Source organism: Gopherus flavomarginatus, chromosome 4 (genome assembly GCF_025201925.1).
Source record: "Gopherus flavomarginatus isolate rGopFla2 chromosome 4, rGopFla2.mat.asm, whole genome shotgun sequence".
Lineage (NCBI taxonomy): Eukaryota > Metazoa > Chordata > Testudines > Testudinidae > Gopherus > Gopherus flavomarginatus.
Window position 1 is genome coordinate 36,388,123 of NC_066620.1, and position 21,855 is coordinate 36,409,977.

General features: G+C 41.5%; 1 protein-coding gene across 3 annotated transcripts in view; it reads right to left on the reverse strand.

The window, feature by feature from the left end:
• The window catches only part of MSH2 (mutS homolog 2), a 99,317-nt gene that overhangs the window by 10,568 nt on the left and 66,894 nt on the right, over window positions 1–21,855 (reverse strand). For all 3 annotated transcript variants that reach the window (XM_050951798.1, XM_050951797.1, XM_050951799.1), the window contains 7 exons: window positions 21,643–21,766; window positions 18,598–18,748; window positions 12,103–12,200; window positions 8,921–9,166; window positions 6,589–6,793; window positions 5,980–6,227; window positions 2,714–2,886 (listed from right to left, as the gene is read on the reverse strand). In XM_050951798.1, the coding sequence (XP_050807755.1) occupies window positions 2,714–2,886; window positions 5,980–6,227; window positions 6,589–6,793; window positions 8,921–9,166; window positions 12,103–12,200; window positions 18,598–18,748; window positions 21,643–21,766 (1,245 nt within the window). The remainder of the gene's footprint in view (window positions 1–2,713; window positions 2,887–5,979; window positions 6,228–6,588; window positions 6,794–8,920; window positions 9,167–12,102; window positions 12,201–18,597; window positions 18,749–21,642; window positions 21,767–21,855) is intronic.

Below are 21,855 nucleotides of genomic sequence, written 5' to 3' on the forward strand. Positions count from 1 at the left end.
GATCGACAGATCAGTTGGTGATGCTGGAGCCTGGCTGTGCTCCGGAGGGGATGAGCTGCCCCACATTGGTCTTTGCTTGGTTCCAGCTTTCTTCTTCCCTTTATGGGACATGGGAGACCACCCTCTTCCGGCGTGTTTATTCTGCTTCTTAGCAGGTACTGGTGATGAGGATAGGCACCAGTCAGAGGTTGGGGACTGTGGGTTACTCCACACCGATGCAGAGGTGCTTGGAGCGGAGTCCGATCTAGCCATCTCGGAGGCCGGTGCGAGGGCCCACTCCATAAAGAGCGCTTGAAGCCCAAAGGGTCAGTCCTGGGGCCGGTTTTGTTCAATATCTTCATTAATGGATCTGGAGGATGGCATGGTCTGCCCCCTCTGCAAGTTTGCAGATGACACTAAACTGGGAGGAGTGGTAGATACGCTGAAGGGTAGGTATAGGATACAGAGGGACCTAGACAAATTAGAAGATTGGGTCAAAAGAAATCTGATGAGGTTCAACAAGGACAAGTGCAGAGTCTTGCACTTAGGACGGAAGAATCCCATGCACTGCTACAGACTAGGGACCGAGTGGCTAGGCATCAGTTCTGCAGAAAAGGACCTAAGGGTTACAGTGAACGAGAAGCTGGATATGAGTCAACAGTGTGCCCTTGTTTCCAAGAAGGCTATCGGCATTTTGGGCTGTATAAGTAGGAGCATTGCCAGCAGATCGAGGGATGTGATCATTCCCCTCTATCTGGCACTGGTGAAGCCTCATCTGGAGTAGTTTGTCCAGTTTTGGGCTCCACACTACTAGAAGGATGTGGAAAAAGTGGAAAGAATTCAACGGAGGGCAACAAAAATGATTAGGGGGCTGAAGCACATGATTTATGAGGAGAGGCTGGGGGAACTGGGATTATTTAGTCTGCAAAAGAGAAGAATGAGGGGGGATTGGATAGCTGCTTTCTACTACCTGAAAGGGGGTTCCAAAGAGGATGGATCTAGGCTGTTCTCAGTGGTAGCAGATGACAGAACCAGGAGTAATGGTCTCAAGTTGCAATGGAGGAGGTTTTAGGTTGGATATTAGGAAAAACTTTTTCACTAGGAGGGTGGAGAAGCACTGGAATGGGTTACCAGTGGGAGGGAGTGGAATCTCCTTCCTTAGAGGTTTTTAAGGCCCGGCTTGACAAACTCCTTACTGGGATGATTTAGTTGAGGATTGGTCCTGCTTTGAGCAGGGGGTTGGACTAGATGACCTCATGAAGTCCCTTCCATCCCTGATATTCTATGATTCTATGATGTTCCAGCACCGTCACTGGCGGTAAGAAGGAACTGAAAGGGGTGCGTTGGGGGGAGGCAGCACCCCTTATACCGGTGCATACATGCACCACTCCAGAGGGTGCCAGAGCCGGTCCCCTACAGATACCACTCAGGGAAAATCTTCTGGCACCAGTGCATGTGACAAGCACATATACCTACAATGGAATGGACATGAGCAAGCACTTGAAGAATGACTTTCATTTTGCATAACACACACCTGGTATGCTAATCTTTGACATTAATGCTAAAAAAATTTACTGTCTGTACATCTGGATATAGTGCTTAGATTATCCACAAATACAAAGTTTGTTTTAAAAGTCATAAGATACATATAGATAAGATAAAATATGTATATAGTGAATAATCAGCAATAAACCAAATTTAGGTGACATAATTTTAACAATACAGTTTAGATATTAGAATCCAAATACTGGGGTATATCACTCATGAAAAGTTGTACAGAGTTTTCATTGTGGAAAACAACATATATTAGTGAGTGAAGACTGTCCCTCAGTAACAGAGAATTTAGGGTAGGTTGTCTATTTAGAAAAAACAATCCATGAAGGAAGTGTTTCAGTTACTTTCCCGACTGCACTTCTCATCGGAACTCCAGCTCCATCTCTCCTGGTATTGCCAAAGTCCAGTGATGTGTTCATGTAGATGTCCCTCGACCACCTGATGGCATCTAGCACCATGAGTTGCCGCATCAGCCAAGCGTAGCACTGACTGATTCCGCATTCTCTTAATACTTAGAAAACAATATGAACCTAATTTTTTACTGGAATCAACTATACTGAACAAGCCTGTTTGAGGTTGAAGAAATTAGTGCAGATGAACCCTCACGTAACAGGACAAAGACAGTGGGTCAACTGCAGAGCCAGGCAAACTACAAACCTAACAAATGCGAGAGCTAGTTACATATAAACTAAATTACAACCCAAAGGCGCACACACCCCACACACACCCCCCAAAACAAGCCAGCCAACCAACCAACCAACCAATCAATTCTGGCCTTCAGCCCATTGGAGAAAGAAAACACTGAGAGACAGATGGAGCCATGGTCCCATATATGCCTTCAGTCTGTACTGTTCAGCTCAGCAAGAAGACATGCATGCAACTCCACCCACTGCTTTCTAAAGGGTTCATGTGCATCTCCCTGGAGGGGAGCTCTAAACTGACAACACTAGAGAAGATGACATTCCCAGAGACTGACATTTTTCTGGCCCATTTAAACAGTGGCTAAATGTAGCAAAATACAATTCTGCAACCTGTTTGTTCCAGAAAGGATGAAAGGCTTTTGCCAGTCACCATCTTTTCATTCAAAATAATGTATTGTTTGTGTATAACTTTTTGCAGTGAATAATGGTTATCAGTCTGACTACCTGACATGGGTTTTGTTCGGCCTATGTTAACAAACCTCTTTTTCTCTGTAGCGTCTCTTAGCTGCTGGTTCTCCTTCAGATTCCTCAGGTTTTCCAATAGTTTGGAACTCCTCTAGCTCCAGAGCCTTCTCTTTTGCACTCTCTATTACATGCTTTGGAAAAGCAACAAGCTCTGCTACATGTATTCCAAAACTCTGATCACAGACACCTGGAGAAAAATAAATAAAGTTAACTCTCAGGCGAAAATATTTACAATGACTAAAAGATCATAAAAACAAGCCCTGCAATATTTCTCTCGATATAATTTAGGTTCTCCCAATATTTCTTGACTTACAGCCACTTAGGCTATATTTGATAACATCCTAGGAAATGTGTTATTTGCCTACAAGCCTGCACAGAATAGTGCAAAGAAAGTACATGACATTCCTTTAAGTTACAATGATTTTTATCTTTGGTATTTTAGTACTTTCCTCAGTTTCACCCAAGCACTTTGGTATGGAGCTCTGCAACATATAATTAGCTATGCCAAGATATAAGTCCAAAAATATGCACAGAAAGCTATGAAGGAACTTGGAGGTTTATTTTATACATGTTGATGGCTGATACATCATGGCATATTCCTTTCATTTCAGACGTTAAGACCCACAGGAACCATCATGATCATCTAGTCTAACCTCCTGCACATCACAGACCATAGAACAGGGACTGGCAACCTTTGGCACGTGGGCCGCCAGGGTAAGTCCCCTGGCGGGCCACGCTGGTTTGTTTACCTGCCGCATCCGCACGTTCGGCCGATTGTGGGTCTCACTGACTGCAGTTCACCGCTCCAGGCCAATGGGGGCTGCAGGAAGCGGCGCGGGCCAAGGGATGTGCTGACCGCCGCTTCCCAGCCCCCACTGGCCTGGAGTAGTGAACCGCGGCCAGTGGGAGCCGCGATTGGCCGAACCTGCGCATGCGGCAGGTAAACAAACTGGCCCGGCCTGCCAGAGTGATTACCTTGTTGGGCCATATGCCAAAGGTTGCCAATTCCTGCCATAGAACTTCATCCACTCACTCCTGTAATAGGCCCTTAACCTCTTGCTGAGTTACTCAAGTCCTCAAAACTTGATTTAAAGACTTCAAATCAGAGACTCCACCATTCTAGTTCAAACCAGAAAGTGATCCATGCCCCACACTGCAGAGGAAGACAAAAATCCTCCAGGGTCTCTGCAAATCCAACCTAGGGGAAAATTCCTTCCAAATACGGGGATCAGTTAGACTCTGAATTTGTGGGTGAGACCCACCAGCCAATTTATTTCCATTTGTTTTTGGGCCAAGACTGGCCCTTAACTTAACTCAACTCCTCTCCCTACTTGGTGTTTTCTCTCTATAAATACATCAGAGGGATAATCAGATCTCTCCTCAGCCTTTGTTTTGTTAGGCTAACAAAGCCAAACTTCTTAAGTCTCCTCTTGTAAGGCAGGGTTCTCCATTCTTCGGATCATCCTAGCAGCCCTTCTCTGCACTTGTTCCAGTTTGAATTAATCTTTTTTAAACAATGGAGAACAGAATTGCACACAGTATTCCAGATGACGTCTTATCAGTACTCTGTACTGTAATAATGCTTCTCTCTCTCTACTGGAAATACTTCACCTGATGCGTCCTAGGATTATATTAGAATTTTTCACAGCTGTGATTGACCAATACATCCAAGTCTTCTCCTGGGTTTCCAACCGATAAGGATCTAGCTCGGGATCCCTCAGTGGCTCCCGAGCTGTCATCCTCCACCCCAAACCCTGCTTTGCCTCCAGCATTTATAATGGTGTTAAATATATAAAAAAGTGTTTTTAATGCATAAGGGGGGTGGTCACAATCAGAGGCTTGCTGTGTGAAAGGGGTCACCAGTACAAAAGTCTGAGAACCCCTGCTCTAGCTTAAAGCAAAAATTCTTGTTGTTAGTCCCTACGTGCATAAACTTGCACTCTGAACTATAATATTTAATCCCATATCTATTACTCCAGTTTTCAAGGTCATTCAAATCTCCTTGTATTAAATTGTGGTCCTCCTCTGTATTGGCAATAACTCCCAACTGTGTCATATGCAAATTTTATTAGCACATTCCCACTTCTTGTGCTAAGGTTGTAAGTGAAAATATTAAAGAAGATTGGTCCCAAGACTGATCCTTGAGGAACTTCACAAATAATCTATCTTCAGCTTGACAGTTCACCTTTCAGCATGACCCATTGCAGTCTCCCCTTTAACCAGTTCCTTACTCATCTTTCAAGTCTCACATTAATTTTAATTATGGAACTGTATCAGATGCTTTACTGAAATCCAGGTAGATTCAATCTACTGCATTTCCTTTGTTTAGAAAATCCGTTATCTTCTCAAAGAAAGATCAGGGTGGTCAGGTACGATCTACCTTTAATAAAAAACATGTTGTATTTTACCTCAATTACTGTTTAGCTGTAGGTCTTTAATTACTTTCCTCTTTCAAAATTTGTTCTAAGGCCTTGCATACAATTGAGGTGAAACTTTCGGTCCTGTAGTTTCCTGGATTACCTTTTTTCTCCTTCCTTAAATACAGGTACTATATTTTTATTCTCCAGTGATATGGTACCCGAGTTTATGGATTCAATAAAAATCCTTGCCTTTGGGCTTTCAACTTCATTTGCCAGTTCCTTTAAAATGGGGGCAAAATAACTTTTTGCTAGATATGAATTGTTGCATAAATAAGTTAGCCAATATTTTCAGTGATTATGCCTCCACACATTGAACTATTTGTTAAATAAAATATATGTATCCGGAGCTTACTGTTTTATTTCGTTTTACCATCCTACTGAACTGTTCTGCTAAACTCTAACACCTATCCTCCCTGTAGAAACAGATTCCAATTTTTTGCTCTAAAATAAAATTATAAAGCATGAAATATGCCAAAGTAGTTATAGGTAGTATGCTAATTAGAAAAATGCAGAGCCGTGAAATTATTTGGGAAGGGTTTCTCCTTTTGAAAATGCAATATTAAAAACAGGCCAAAAAGGTTTCACTTGTATTGTAGAGCTATGTCTGGGGATTAGAAAACAACTCATTTCATTACCAAAATATACTGATTTTCATCTATATTCAGCCAGAGATGCAGCTCTCTAAAAGGTATCCAATTTCAGAGAGAAATGGACCAAATCATTAGTAGGTCTCAAGCTGTTCTTAGCCATCACTATTAAAATAGGAAAGGTAGTTTCAGGTCTTTTTGCAGGAAAGACTCCCTTTTCCTTTCCCACGGCATCTGATAGTTTTATCTTGTTCAGCATTTAAAAGATCTCACCTTTCTTGACACGGTAAAGCATAGTCAGCATCTCATCAGTGGTTAGTGCGGTGACATGTAAATTATTCACAGTTGGCACTTGGTTAGCAAGTGCTGTCAGTTCATGAAAATGCGTAGCAAACATACAGAAGGCACAAATTTTGCAGGCAATATATTCTGAAATAGCCCATGCCAACCCAAATCCATCATATGTTGAAGTTCCTCTTCCCAACTCATCAATGATTATTAAAGAGTTTTCAGATGCTGTCCTAAAATAAAAACATTTTTTCAAAGTTTAGATAGTGCAAGCTCTCTGAAATTCAAAATTTAGTCTAATGCAAGTGCAAATAGTTAACTATGTACACACACACACACACACACACACACACACACAGAAATGATATTATGCAAGAGACATGATTATAATCAGGCTCACAAGAAAGTGTGTGAATGAAGATGAGCACTCATTAAGTAAAACACTTAGGCTATCCTCATCTAGGAGAATCAGTATCTATGGTGATAAGTTACATATCTTCTAAGTAACAGAAACAAAAACGGTACAATATAAAGAAATCCTTTAAGGTAGCCTCCTCCCCGTTTGATGAAATACAAAGCAGGTACAGCTCTTACCGAAGAATTGAAGCAGTTTCTAACATTTCTGCCATGAAAGTCGAGACACCTTTCAACTGACTGTCTCCTGCTCCTACCCGAGCCAGAATACAATCCACAATAGTCACTTCCGCTGAGCTACATGGTACAAAGCACCCAATTTGGGCCATTAGAACTATCACTCCAGCCTGGCGAATGTATGTTGATTTCCCTCCCATGTTAGGACCTAAGAAATTAATTTTGACAAGAAATTAATAAATTAGCTTCTTCTCCTTTGTACATTATATACAGCTTTAAGGGATTCTTAAGCTTAATGGGTCTGAAGCTAAATTTAACCTAAGAAAAGACATTTAAAAACTTCTTCCTCCCTATATAACCAACAGCTGCAACAAGTAGCACAGCTTCATGGATGGACTTACTTGCAACTGCAAATACTTGACTGTAGCTCTTCCTAAAGATGATTTTTTTTTTTTTTTAACAATCTGACTTCTCAAAAATATGAGCAACAATCTGAAGTGCATGTACATACTGGTAAACTAAAGCAAAGCCAGAAGGGTTTAATTTTATGCTCATCAGTCTTGATAGTGTTTCCTTTCAACAATAAATGCAGTCTGTTTTAAGTTACAAGATCAATTACTTCCTCCACAATCTGCTCCATATAAAACTATTTTTAAAAGTGATTTATTAAACAAAGGAAACATTAACTGTAGTTAGTGAATTGGTGATCATTTCTGGTCATCGACCTTCCTCAGGAGCTTTTGAAAACCCTACTAGACACCTATCTGCTTCTTGGGTGCCTATAAACACCTTTGAAAATCTGGTTCCTTGTCCTTCAAATGTTCAGAATGAACAGACTTCATTCCTTTCCCACTTAATTTTTATTTGTAGACTGGAGGAGGAGAACAGACTTTCCTGATTTTTCAACATCCAGTCGGTTTCTCATCTTAGAATTAACTACACCAAATGAAGAAAAACATTCTCTGCGCCTGCTAGACAAACTAAAATTTGAGGGAGGCTCATTGCTGCAGCATTTCTTTATGTACGTGATTGTAATAGATTATAGTAAATTTAGGCGTTAACATAGGCTGTAAATATCAAATTTAAACAGATTTTAAAAAGATGTGTTTAATTTACATCCTCCCCACACACATACTTTTTAATCCATTGATTTTTAATCCACTCTGGTAACAGAAGAGTATGAAAGTATAGCAGATTATTCATTTTACAGGAAATGTACATATATACAGCATAGATACTATTTTAGACAAACTACACATCTATACTCTGTATAGAAACTACACTGTCTACTGGACATATTAAAATGTATTGCTCCTGTAAAGTCTACCTGTAAAGTAATCAGCACTTACACTATCAATATGACGTTTATACATCTCCCTGGTAAGTCACATTAGCAATAACTTCTGAACAAGGACTGCCGACAACATTTTCAAATAGAATGGCCTATCTAATCATCATAACAAGAATGGAAATACAATGCAATGAATTATGATGCATTTCAACTTAGATTCTGGGATTTTTCAAGGCAGAAACCATGTCTTCCTCCATGTATGTACAGTGGCAATCATGTTGTTGGTATTAAGAATGATTTGACCTTACAATGTGTTACCAAAACAAGAGTTTATTATATCACTAATCTATTAAGTATATTATGTCATACTTACCTTTTAAAGTAGTCCATTCTATGTTAAATTAACAGAGATTTAACATTCCCCTAAGTGTTAACTTATAACGCTGACTCAAGTGTATGGCAACTCCACAGAAATTGTATGGCAACTCCACGTACACTGTGTCATCTTGCAAAGTGCTATGGGATTTACTAGGTTCTAGTATCTATAAATATTTGTAAGACCTCTCTCTCTTCCATCCTAACAATCCTGTTTAAATGTCACCAGACCCCAAATGCCATGACCAGCGTTCCCACAAGCACATCTCTAGTTACAATGATGCGGACCAGTTCTATGACTAGTCATTTTGACAACTGGTGAGTCCGTGTGTATGAAGTACCCAGCACAGAAGGAAACATTTTATAAGTACATCATGGCCACTTCTTGTTTTAAAATACATGCTTATTAATACAACCATCACAAAAATATAGCGATGCTGAAACTGGCTTATGAAAGCCAGTCTCATTTTTTTTCAAAACCTACCCCAAATGCCAACACTGGTATAAGTAAATTACTAAATGGTCTCTTCCCCCTCACCAATAAAGCACTGAATGATTTTGACAGACTCATTTTTTAAAAACATCTTTCACAAGAAATACTTCAAAATTGACATTGTTTCTTGAGTTTAAATGAAAACTGAAAATATTGCATATAAAATTAGTTTTTACCAGTAATAATATGGAACATCTGCTTGCCCTTCTCAAAGTTAACATCGTTGGGGATGAATGATATGTCATCTTGAACTTCAATGCAAGGGTGTCTGGAATCTTCCAGCACAATTCTTCCTTGTCCCTTTTCCAGAATGACTGGACGTACATACGGCACAGGTGCTCCATTTGATACATGAGCAAAACTGACAACAGCATCTAACTGAGCTATCACATCATTCATTGTCTGTATTGGCTCTACATATCCTGTTTTAAGAAAAGCAGAACAATTCATCTATAATGGTACTGAATTTATATTTATACAAATAAAAAACAAGGAAATTTTAAACCTAAATTTGAACTAAAATAGGGTAAGTTCTTTATGGCAGGGACTGTCTCTCCTTTTGCATTTGTGCAGCACACAGCATTTTGTGGACACTATGCAAAAGAAAAGACTGCAATTTAAAATAAAACTGCATGGAAAAATCTCAAAATCAGAGTTCAACTTATCTTTCACATATTTTCCAATCAATTACTATGATCTGGTCACAAAATCCATTTTTTTAAAATTAAATTTTGCTTTAAAGCAAATATGGAAACCAATGAAGTAATGAATACATCTTTAATAAATAACTCCATTCATCTTGCAGACCACCTATTGCAGATGATAGTGACAAATCTGAGTTGAATGAATAGTATGTGATAATACAAATGTGTAAAATAGACTCGACTGCTCTAGTGACAGATCATCACACCATATTTGAAGTGAGAGTTAAGAAGTCATCATGTGATTCCTATACTTGGACCACAAAGATATGATGCTCTCAATCTATAATGGGGAGGAGGCCTGCCCATTACTAATTGCCTCTTATTGGCATTAGAAAAGGGGGAAAGCTTATTTAAATATGGAAAAATAGATGGTCAGAACGACCACACAACCTCTGATGACCACTATTTGGATGCGTCACTAAAGCAAGGTCGAGTGAGAGCACATACTGTGTAGTTATTTAAATTCTATAACGTGTGTTAATAGTATTAAATGTTTGTTGAGGGTGTTGGTAGTGATTGAACTACAAACCTGTAATTACTTTAATATTTACAAATGGTATAACATGTCAAAAGAAGTGACTAGCACAGTGCAAAGAATTCATTCCAGAAAATTCTACCAGGCATCTCATTGCACAGCAGGGTACAGAGCAGCATGAAGGCTCTTTTAAAAAAGATCACTTCCAATTAAGAATTGTATACACCGGGGTCGGCAACCTTTCAGAAGTGCTGTGCCGAGTCTTCATTTATTCCCTCTAGTTTAAGGTTTCACGTGCCAGTAATATATTTTAACGTTTTTAGAAGGTCTCTTTCTATAAGTCTATAATATATAACTAAACTATTGTTGTATGTAAAGTAAATAAAGTTTTTAAAATGTTTAAGAAGCTACATTTAAAATTAAATTAAAATGCAGAGCCCCCCGGACCAGTGGCCAGGACCTGGACAGTGTGAGTGCCACTGACAATCAGCTCACGTGCCGCCTTCGGCACCTGTGCCATAGGTTGCCTAACCCTGGTATACACAATCCAGACTGTAGATTTTTTTTTTTTAATTATATTGCTTCCACTGGAAAGAGACAGAAAAATTATGTTTAAATATAGGAGTATACATCTGTAGGCTTCTGTTAACACACCAGTGAAGTCTTTAAATGAGTCAAGAGAGACCTACTTTTATGTCTGTTGGATGTTTATTGTAGAAGATGCCATCTTTACATACCTCCTAATTTGCTTTCATGCAGCTGCCCAATGTATATTAAAGCAAACGACATAACTAATAGCTACTGCATGATGCAAACTATGAAAATATGATCCGATCAAGCCAAACGAACACTGGCTTTGCAATGTATTTGTGGATTCAATACCACAGTACTGGATGCAAGTGGCCACTGAGATTCAGCCTTCTTCTAAACATTTTGTATTTCTTTAATTATGGTACCCAATTACAGAATAGGACCTACAATTCCTATAACCTGGAACAGTTTATATGGCAGAATGAGAAATCATCAATTAATTTCCATTTGTTCTTCAGCATTATATCTGTGCTTAACTATCTATTCCCAAGATATATTTGCTGAGAGAGAGAAGCTAAAGAAAGAAAAAAAAATAAGGACAAGGCTGCTATAACAGAGTTGTATCAAGTGCATAACTGTTGCTACGCACACATACATACATGCACCTACTGCAGGTCAACATTCTACACAGTATGAAACACGTGTGCTGCAATGCTAACTGATTATTTATCTCTCTGCACCTAACATTTTTGCCTCTTATCAGCAGCTTTTTTCCTGGTTACTCATTCTCCCTTTAAAGCACTTGAAAGTTTAACAGTTACCATTCAAAAACAACTTCAAAGCTAGTTCTTAAGAACAGTGCTTTATATAATTACTATGAGCATTTATTTGATCGACTTAAAGCTGTCAAGAAAGTATTCATAAAGACACAGAACACTTATACCATGTTGATTTCTACAATTTTCTTCACTATTCTTTAGCTTAAAGATGCATAACTCTCCGTTCTTTCCTTACTGGGCTAGTGGCTCATTTAAATAAAGCTTGCTTAACTGCATTTTTTTTCTTCCAGATTTGGGATTTATGTTCGTGAGTTTTTTAATTTATCCCGTAAAGATTTAAGAATTGCTTTGCATGAAACTATGCTTCCAAGTTATAATACTGCAGCACTCTTCACCCAGGAATGTTAAACATTTTGGCCACCTCAATAGGTGACCAATTCATTTTCAAACAATTTGGGAGTTAAGGGACTCATGCTTGAAACCAACTGCAAACAACAGATCATTGTGTATACAGGAACAAATAAAGACTATAGTAAGTTCCCCACCCATGTTCTTAGTCGCTACACCAATACTGACTTGGACTCTTAATACATTCCATGGGTGGAGTACCTGAGCCCACTTATTCACTGACACTCCAAAAACTCCCGCACCCCAATCTGGGTCTATGCTGGTTATGTGATATGCATGTATTTCTTCAGCCTTGTAACCGATACGGGTAATCCCTCATAACTCAAGCCAGACCCCAGATGTACAGTACCTTCCTCTTAACTTGTGTATATTTAATTTTAAACATTAACTTTAATACAATTTTTAAATCAGTTCTCCAAAACATTTCAGCTCATTTCATTTGTTAATAGAGACCTATTTACCTGAAGCAATATTAATGATTTCTTTAACAATGGCTTCCTGAGCCTCTTCATACTCTTCTCTGCTTCTTATGTAGTCTTCATTGAAGGAGCTCAATTTACTGTGAACAAAATCACAATATTCAAGTTGACGTTCTCTCAATCTGTACTACTGTTTGCTACAATACATCACCTTTTGTTTTTTCATTTAATGGCAACTTGTTAACTGTGTTCTACTTGTGGAGGGCAATCCAAAAATCAAGATGCAGAACATCTAAGGTGATGTTGGTCTGAACAAATGGATTAGAGTTTAGACTACAATCCAACAGAAGATCCTAAACTGTGACCGTAAGCAGCAGTTTAATGTGTCTGTACACAGCTATTTTTAAAATTTAGCAGGGTGTGTGTGTGTGTGAGAGGAGAATGGATTTATTTATTTTTTAAAAGGACAGAATCAGACCTGAACTGTGGCTACCCTATAATGAACTGTGATGTGTGGAAGATCTGACGGGGGAAAACCAGACACTGAGCAGTTAAATGATTTGCCCAAACACGTACAGAGGTCCATATTAGAGCTGTGCACACTTGAAGAAAGCAATGTATACTATTCATTCATAAAGTCTCAAGTAGCTACTGCACATTATGAACAATTCATAGTCTTCAAATAAGGTGGGTTTAGATGGATGCGTGATGCTGGCAGATCAGGTGCCAGCTCATTCCAAGGCCCCTAGGCCTTAACTGAACATTGACAAATGCATAGCTGGAAACCAGTCTGGCTCACCTGTGTGTTAGCACTGTTACAACATGTAGTAGGTTTATGAAAATAATGTTTAGAGTTGGACTTTATGAAATGCTTGTAAATTGCTGCATACAGTAATCTCACATATCTGCATCCCATGTTATAAGGTAATATCTACTTATTTGCGCTGAAACTGTAAACCTCCAGAGTCAAGAGAGAAGCACTAGCATGTGCTAAATACTAGGTTCACCACAGGAAGTATTTCCTGTCCAACAAAAGAAGGCCCATAGACATCAGACAAACCATTGTGGAACATCAAAGGACAAGACTTCAGTGATTTCTTCCCCCTCCCGCCTCCCAACTATGAAGAAGAGATGTGCATGGGGACATGTCCCATCTGCTTGACTCTGGGGGAAGGGAATAAAAATCCTTAACAGGAAGAAACTGCATCTCTTCACTGCCTGGACTTGGAAGGTACAAGATATGCAAGGGATCCCCAGCGCTTGGCTTGAGTTTAACCCTAAAGGACTTACAGAGCTTGCGTATTATAGCACTTCCATTACACACACAAATGAGTTAATCTTAAGTTCCAAAGAGTATGTTTACTTCCTCTAACCTTGTAAATAACTTATTTCTTTTCTTAGTTAATACATTTTTAATTAATTTAGTATGGAATTAGCTACAATGGTTATCCTTGGTGTAGGACTTCAAGTGCAAATGACCTGGGGTAAGTGAACATTGTGATATTTGATACAAGGGACCATCTATCACAATGGCAAGCTTATCTGGGTGCAAGATAGATTGGAGTACCCAAGGGAACTGTCTGACTCCATGTTAAGGCTACTGCAGTACATGAGAAGTTCACACTTGGTACTTAGTTGGTGAAATCTAAGTATAGACCTCTCAGCCAATTTGGGATGTGTGCCCTCCTCCTTAACAGTTTTCCCTGAGGTTGGTGCTCATGCTCCTGAGCCACTCCAAGCAGCTTCACAACATGATGTTCAAGAGACTGTTTAAACAAATATTTATCTATATACACCTCTAAGCTACCTTTTAATCTCCGCTCTCCAGGTTAGGTTCTATGGGGCCGTAGAGGAAAGTTTGCACTGCAACTGTGCCTATTCCATGAATAGAGGAAATTCAGCTCCATGACTGTCAACTCAGTCTATTTGAGGGCCTTTATTCACAACAAAGATGTTACAAAAAAGTTACGTTTTCCTCAGGGATTCTTTGGCTTACTTATAAATATAAATCCTCTATGAGGACACTTTCACTTATTAAATTTTGCATCTTCCATAGCTGATTAACAGTATTTAACATCAATTTTGGATTGTGAAGTAAAACAAGATTTAGAACAACTAAGAGCTCAAAAGATAACTGCTTTACATTTTAGGGATGTTCTGAAGAACATTATAATCTTTCAATCAAATTAATGTTTATTCTCTCATTTTTGTTTTGGTTATCTACACAAATATACAAAACAAACTAAGCCAGCATATTCGGCAAGGCCAAGACACAAGAAAATTAATTAAGCAAAATATACCGAAGAACAGAAAGGATTCCTCAAATAACTGCATCTAAAACTACAATTATCTGTTTTCTACAACAGCCTGCAAACTGCCTTCACTGTAGCTGTCACTATGGACAATTGTAGCCAAATCATCCAACAGAAAGGGCCTGAAATCAAAAGAGCAAAAATATGCGGCAGGGTAGAGAGGGAATGCTAGAAGTGTGGTAGTGACAGCAATGCCTGCATCAGCACTCCCTTCCCTCATGCCGATCTCAACAACATTTCAGTCTGTGAGCAAAATGATTACACAGAAGACGGGGAAACCAAGCAATTCATTAGGTAAATATGCTACTCCTGGGGGCATTCTGTGCCAAAAAATTTAAAATTCTGCAGATTTTGTCAGAACAACACTACATAATCACACCAGTTTCAATTATTTTGGTAATTTATTTCATAGACTCATAGACTCTAGGACTGGAAGGGACCTCGAGAGGTCATCGAGTCCAGTCCCCTGCCCTCATGGCAGGACCAAATACTGTCTAAACCATCCCTGATAGACATTTATCTAACCTACTCTTAAATATCTCCAGAGATGGAGATTCCACAACTTCCCTAGGCAATCTATTCCAGTGTTTAACTACCCTGACAGTTAGGAACTTTTTCCTAATGTCCAACCTAAATCTCCCTTGCTGCAGTTTAAGCCCATTGCTTCTTGTTCTATCATTGGAGGCTAAGGTGAACAAGTTTTCTCCCTCCTCCTGATGACACCCTTTTAGATACCTGAAAACTGCTATCATGTCCCCTCTCAGTCTTCTCTTTTCCAAACTAAACAAACCCAGTTGTTTCAGCCTTCCTTCATAGGTCATGTTCTCAAGACCTTTAATCATTCTTGTTGCTCTTCTCTGGACCCTCTCCAATTTCTCCACATCTTTCTTGAAATGCGGTGCCCAGAACTGGACACAATACTCCAGTTGAGGCCTAACCAGCGCAGAGTAAAGCGGAAGAATGACTTCTCGTGTCTTGTTTACAACACACCTGTTAATGCATCCCAGAATCATGTTTGCTTTTTTTGCAACAGTATCACACTGTTGACTCATATTAAGCTTGTGGTCCACTATGACCCCTAGATCTCTTTCTGCCATACTCCTTCCTAGACATTCTCTTCCCATTCTGTATGTGTGAAACTGATTGTTCCTTCCTAAGTGGAGCACTTTGCATTTATCTTTATTGAACTTCATCCTGTTTACCTCAGACCATTTCTCCAACTTGTCCAGATCGTTTTGAATTTTGACCCTGTCCTCCAAAGCAGTTGCAATCCCTCCCAGTTTGGTATCGTCTGCAAACTTAATAAGCGTACTTTCTATGCCAACATCTAAATCGTTGATGAAGATATTGAACAGAACCGGTCCCAAAACAGAGCCCTGCGGAACCCCACTTGTTATACCTTTCCAGCAGGATTGGGAGCCATTAACAACTACTCTCTGAGTACGGTTATCCAGCCAGTTATGCACCCACCTTATAGTAGCCCCATCTAAATTGTACTTTCCTAGCTTATCTATAAGAATATCATGTGAGACTGTATCAAATGCCTTACTGAAGTCTAGATATATCACATCCACCGCTTCTCCCTTATCCACAAGGCTCGTTATCCTATCAAAGAATGTTATCAGATTAGTTTGACACGATTTGTTCTTTACAAATCCATGCTGGCTATTCCCTATCACCTTACCACCTTCCAAGTGTTCGCAGATGTTTTCTTTGATTACCTGCTCCATTATCTTCCCTGGCACAGAAGTTAAACTAAGTGGTCTGTAGTTTCCTGGGTTGTTTTTATTTCCCTTTTTATAGATGGGCACTATATTTGCCCCCTTCCAGTCTTCTGGAATCTCCCCCGTCTCCCATGATTTCCCAAAGATAATAGCTAGAGGCTCAGATACCTCTTCTATTAACTCCTTGAGTATTCTAGGATGCATTCCATCAGGCCCTGGTGACTTGCAGGCATCTAACTTTTCTAAGTGATTTTTTACTTGCTCTTTCCTTATTTTCTCTTCTAAACCTACCCTCTTCCCGTAAGCATTCACTATACTAGACATTCCTTCAGACTTCTCAGTGAAGACCGAAACAAAGAAGTCATTAAGCATCTCTGCCATTTCCAAGTCTCCCGTTACTGTTACCCCCTCCTCATTGAGCAGTGGGCCTACCCTGTCCTTAGTCTTCCTCTTGCTTCTAATGTATTGATAAAAAGTCTTCTTGTTTCCCTTTATTCCCATAGCTAGTTTGAGTTCATTTTGTGCCTTTGCTTTTCTAATCTTGCCTCTGCATTCCTGTGTTATTTGCCTATATTCATCCTTCGTGATCTGACCTAGTTTCCATTTTTTATATGACGCCTTTTTATTTTGTAGGTCACGCAAGATCTCAAGGGTAAGCCAAGGTGGTCTTTTGCCACATTTTCTATCTTTCCTAACCATCGGAATAACTTGCTTTTGGGCCCTTAATAGCGTCCCTTTGAAAAACTGCCAACTTTCCTCAGTTGTTTTTCCCCTCAGTCTTAATTCCCATGGGACCTTGCCTATCAGCTCTCTGAGCTTACCAAAATCCGCCTTCCTGAAATCCATTGTCTCTATTCTGCTGTACTCCCTTCTACCCTTCCTTAGAATTGCAAATTCTATGATTTCATGATCACTTTCACCCAAGCTTCCTTCTACTTTCAAATTCTCAACAAGTTCCTCCCTATTTGTTAAGATCAAGTCTAGAACAGCTTCCCCCCTAGTAGCTTTTTCAACTTTCTGAAATAAAAAGTTGTCTGCAATGCAGTCCAGGAACTTATTGGCTAGTCTGTGCCCCGCGGTGTTATTTTCCCAACATATATCTGGATAGTTGAAGTCCCCCATCACCACCAAATCTTGGGCTTTGGATGATTTTGTTAGTAGTTTGAAAAAAGCCTCATCCACCTCTTCCGCCTGATTAGGTGGCCTGTAGTAGACTCCCAGCATGACATCACCTGTGTTTTTTACCCCTTTTAGCCTAACCCAGAGACTCTCCAGCCTTCCGTCTCCTGTATCCATCTCCACCTCAGTCCAAGTGTGTACATTTTTAATATATAAGGCAACACCTCCTCCCTTTTTCCCCTGTCTATCCTTCCTGAGCAAACTATACCCATCCACACCAACATTCCAGTCGTGTGTATTATCCCACCAAGTTTCAGTAATGCCAATAATGTCATAGTTGTATTTATTTATTAGCACTTCCAGTTCTTCCTGCTTATTACCCATACTTCTCGCATTTGTATAAAGGCATCTAAGATACTGGTTTGATTTTGCCTCCCAGCTTTGCCCTGACCCTCCTTCCTCTCTGCCATTATAGCCCGTGCTCCCTCAGCAAGTATGTCAGCAAGTATGTCTGTACAAGTATGTCTGTACAATACAGACACAAAAATTCCCTCAGGAATTAGGCTGACCAAATAGCAAATGTCAAAAATCGGGACAGGAGGTGGGGGGTAATAAGTGCCTATGTGAGAAAAAGACCCAAAAATCGGGACTGTCCCTATAAAAGCAGGACATCTGGTCACCCTACCAGGAGTAGAATTAAAGAAACTCCTATGACACCCAGTTCCTGTTTCTCTTCCCCCTTCCTCCTGACCCAGAGTCCAGGTGGGGGGGCCAGACACCCCTCCCCAGAGTCCAGCCACAGCCCCACCCCAGCTCAGATACCCACTCCCTCTCCCCGCCGAGCCCAGCTGTGGGCCCTCCCCTTGCCTGGGTACCTAGACCCCCTCCCCCACAGGGCCCAGACACCCACTCCCTCCCTCCCCCCATGCCCAGCCACGGCTCCCCTTGTCCAGATACCCAGTTCCCTCCATGCCCCCACCCTCGCCCCTGAGCCCAGGGATCCAGAGGGAGAGAAAGCATGATGCTGGGTCCCAGGTTGCATGCTGTCTCCTTCCTCATGGCATGCTTTGAACTGCAGCTGCCAGGAATCCTCTGTCCCGTCCCCTCCCCAGAGCGATGTCTTCTATGTGTGAGCTAGACTCTGCCGAGTCCAGCAGGCCCTAGTGGCGGCCAGCAGGACTGCAACCCATTACAGGAGGGGAGGCGGATTCTACATGCACATTAATACAAAATTCTGTATTGCACAGTGGTGCAGAATTCCCCCAAGAGTAATATGCTAACAGTATTTTTCTGAAAGAAAACTTTCATAGGTCTACACAAAAAGGGATGAATTAGCATCTCAAATCAAACAACTGGAAAGATTAATAATGTCTGCCAAATACCTATTTGTGAATTTCACACCATTCTTCTGGGTATCTAAGATCTTATATTTTGCATTGTTCCGGAGGACTTTCTCTTCCCGGCAGGTAATTCGGAAGTAATGTCCTAACTGTGAATTGGAGTCCAATTTGATGTTCTTGCCAGCTTCCAAGCCTTTTCAATATGAGGAAGGTGGGGGAGGAAAAGAAAAATGAATGACTTAAATTACACTGGGCATGCCAAGTTTAATGTTCTTGTCTTTGGTGCTACAGAACTTTGTCTGGAAATGTATTGCTCACTTCCACCATTAATTCAGTAAACCATCAAATGGCACATTTACTTAACTCAAAGCTCCATTCTCCTGCTGGATACAAAATAAGCATCGCATCATAGAATCACAGGCTGGAAGGGACCTCAAGAGGTCATCTAGTCCAGTCCCCTATACTCATGGTAGGACTAAGTATTACCTAGACTGGGGGTGGGCAAACTTCTTGGGCCAAGGGCCACATCTGGATGGGGAAATTGTATGCAGGGCTGGGGCAGGGAGTTCAGGTACAGGAGGGAGCGCAGGGTATGGGAGGGGGTGTGGTGTGCAGGAAGAGGCTCAGGGCTAGGGACTGGGGCAGAGGAGTGGTGCGGGGTGTATGAGGAGGCTCAGGGAAGGCGGTTGGGGTGCAGGAGGAGTGTGGAGTGCAGGAGGGGGCTCAGGGCAGGGGTCTTAGGGCAGGAGTTGGGGGCAGGAGGGGTGCACGGTGTGGCACGGGGTTAGGGTGCAGGAGGGGTGCAGGGTGCAGCAGGAAGCTCAGGGCAGGGAGTTAGGGTGCAGGAGGGGTGCAGGGTGCAGCAGGGAGCTCAAGGCAGGGAGATGGGGTACAGAGTGTAGGAGGGGGCTCAGGGCAGGGGTTGGGGTGCAGGAGGGAAGTGGCAGGGGGTTGGGGTGTGCAGGGGTGCAGGGTGAAGGCAGGGGACTCAGGGCACAGTGTTGGGGTGCAGCAGGAGTGCGAGGTGCAGGCAGGAGGCTCACGGCAAGGAGTTGGGGGGTGGAGTGCAGGAGGGGGACAAGCTCTGGCCCAGCGTCACTTACCTAAAGTGGCTCTGGGGTGCCACCAGGGCCAGGGCAGGCTCGCTGCCTGCCTGCCCTGTCTCCAGCCCTGCGATGCTCAAGGAAGTGCCGTGGCTGCTGGGGGAGGGGTGAGTGGAGGGCTCTGCGTGCGCTGCCCTTGCCAGCGCCTGCAGGTACCTTCCCCACAGCTCCCACTGGATGAGAATGGGGAACCGGGGCCAATGGGAGCTGCGGGGGGCAGTGCCTGGAGGAAAGAGCAATGCATGCGGAGCCCTCTGCCCCTCCAGCCTGGAGCCACTTCTGAGAGCGGCGCCGTGCCCGTGGCACCACAGGGAGCAACCCTGTTGCCTGGATCCAAAGCCCTGAGGGGCTGGATCTGGCCCACGAGCCGTAGTTTGCCCACTCCTGATCTAGACCATCCCTGCCTGGTGTTTGCCCAACTTGCTCTTAAAAATCCCCAATGATGGAGATTGCACAACCTCCCAAGGCAAATTATTCCAGCGCTTAACCGCCCTGACAGTTAGGAAGTTTTTCCTAATGTCCACTTAAACTTCCCTTGCTGCAACTTAAGCCCATTGCTTCTTGTCCTATCCTCAGCGAATAAGAAGAACAATTTTTCTCCCTCCTCACTCCTCCCTCCATATTCAGCTAAGACTAAATATGATGTGTACGAAGCAAATTACAGGTACTGTCTATACAACTATCAGTACAGACCAGTGGTTCTCAAACTGCGGGTTGGGACCCCAAAGTGGGTCGCGAACCCATTTGAATAGGGTCACCAGGGCTGGCTTAGATTTGCTGGGGCCTGGGGCTGAAGCCGAAGCCTGAGCCCCTCTGCCCGAGGCCAAAGCTGAAACCTGAGGACTTGAGCACTAGGCGGTGGGGCTCAGGTTACAGACTCCCTGCCTAGGACTGATGCACTTGGGCTTTGGCTTTGCGCCCTCCCCGACCAAGGCAGGAGCGGTTCAGGCGGGCTTAGACTTCAATTCCCCCGCATGGGGTCCTATAGTAATTTTTGTTGTCAGAAAGGGGTCATAGTGCAATGAAGTTTGAGAACCCCTGACACAGAGCTACGTTCATTTGAATTAAAAGCACTGCTTATCTCAATTGATACATGCTTCTGGAGGTGGAAACCCCAGGTCCAGTTCTAGCCAATCAAGTCTTTTGCTCTCTTTCATCCAGGTATTTTGTTTAGAAGCACAAAGTATAAACAAGTTTGGTTGACTTGTGTCCCCAAAACCAATCAAAGCGGTCAGAAATAAGTTCAGCACCATTTTTGGAATACAGCAAACGAAGTAGACTTTCATTCACTAAAATAGTGACTATTCTGACAGTAATGTGTGTGTAGGGTACATCTGGAACTTCCAGAACAAGCAGCGGCAGGGTCACATGAGCAAAACTATGATGTAAATAAAAAACTGTCATTTAGAGATTCATTTATTTTGTCAGCGTTGCCAGTTTTTCTTACCACTTTATTTTCATTAAAAGAGATTATGTGACTCACTGATCAATGTGAGATTTGCACTGACTGTACCACACAAGAAATGGTCGTTTTAAATGTTTAATTCTGCTTAATAGAATTCTGTATTCCATTTTATATGCACCTTCATACCACAAGAAATGGGCGTTTCCAGAATGGACACCAATATGAATAGATAAGGACAGGGTCTCTGACTACATATTCCCCAAGGGTCTCAATAAAAATAAAATCAGTGGAAAAGGCTAGACACAGTTACAGTAAATAAATTCTGTACAACTCTGTAATAGGTATGCAGCAACTGGTGAAACATTCTGAAACACCACCTTTCCCAAAAAGCAATTTGGGCATAAAGCTGTTTGTTACTCTCCACATACCGTACTAAATAACACCATTAAAATCATCCAGAAGCCTAACAAATAATTAAATAATTAAACTAAAGATAAATATACCTAACTCTTATATGATCAGTAGATCTCACAGCACTTTCTTTATAAAGTCTTAAAAGGGATTTTTACCCCACCGTACCTAGTTCTCTGGCTGCAGTCTTTAGAAGAGACTGCATGCTCTCCTCTAGTTTGTTCATCTTCTCTCTCAACTCGGTCAGATTAGGATCAAAAGAAGCCTTCACAAGGAATTCGTGATTTTCCACCTACAAAAAGAAGAATGAGAATGAATATAACTATAGTAACATTTTGATTGCTGCATACATTCGTTATGCAGAAGTTTAATGTTTTTACA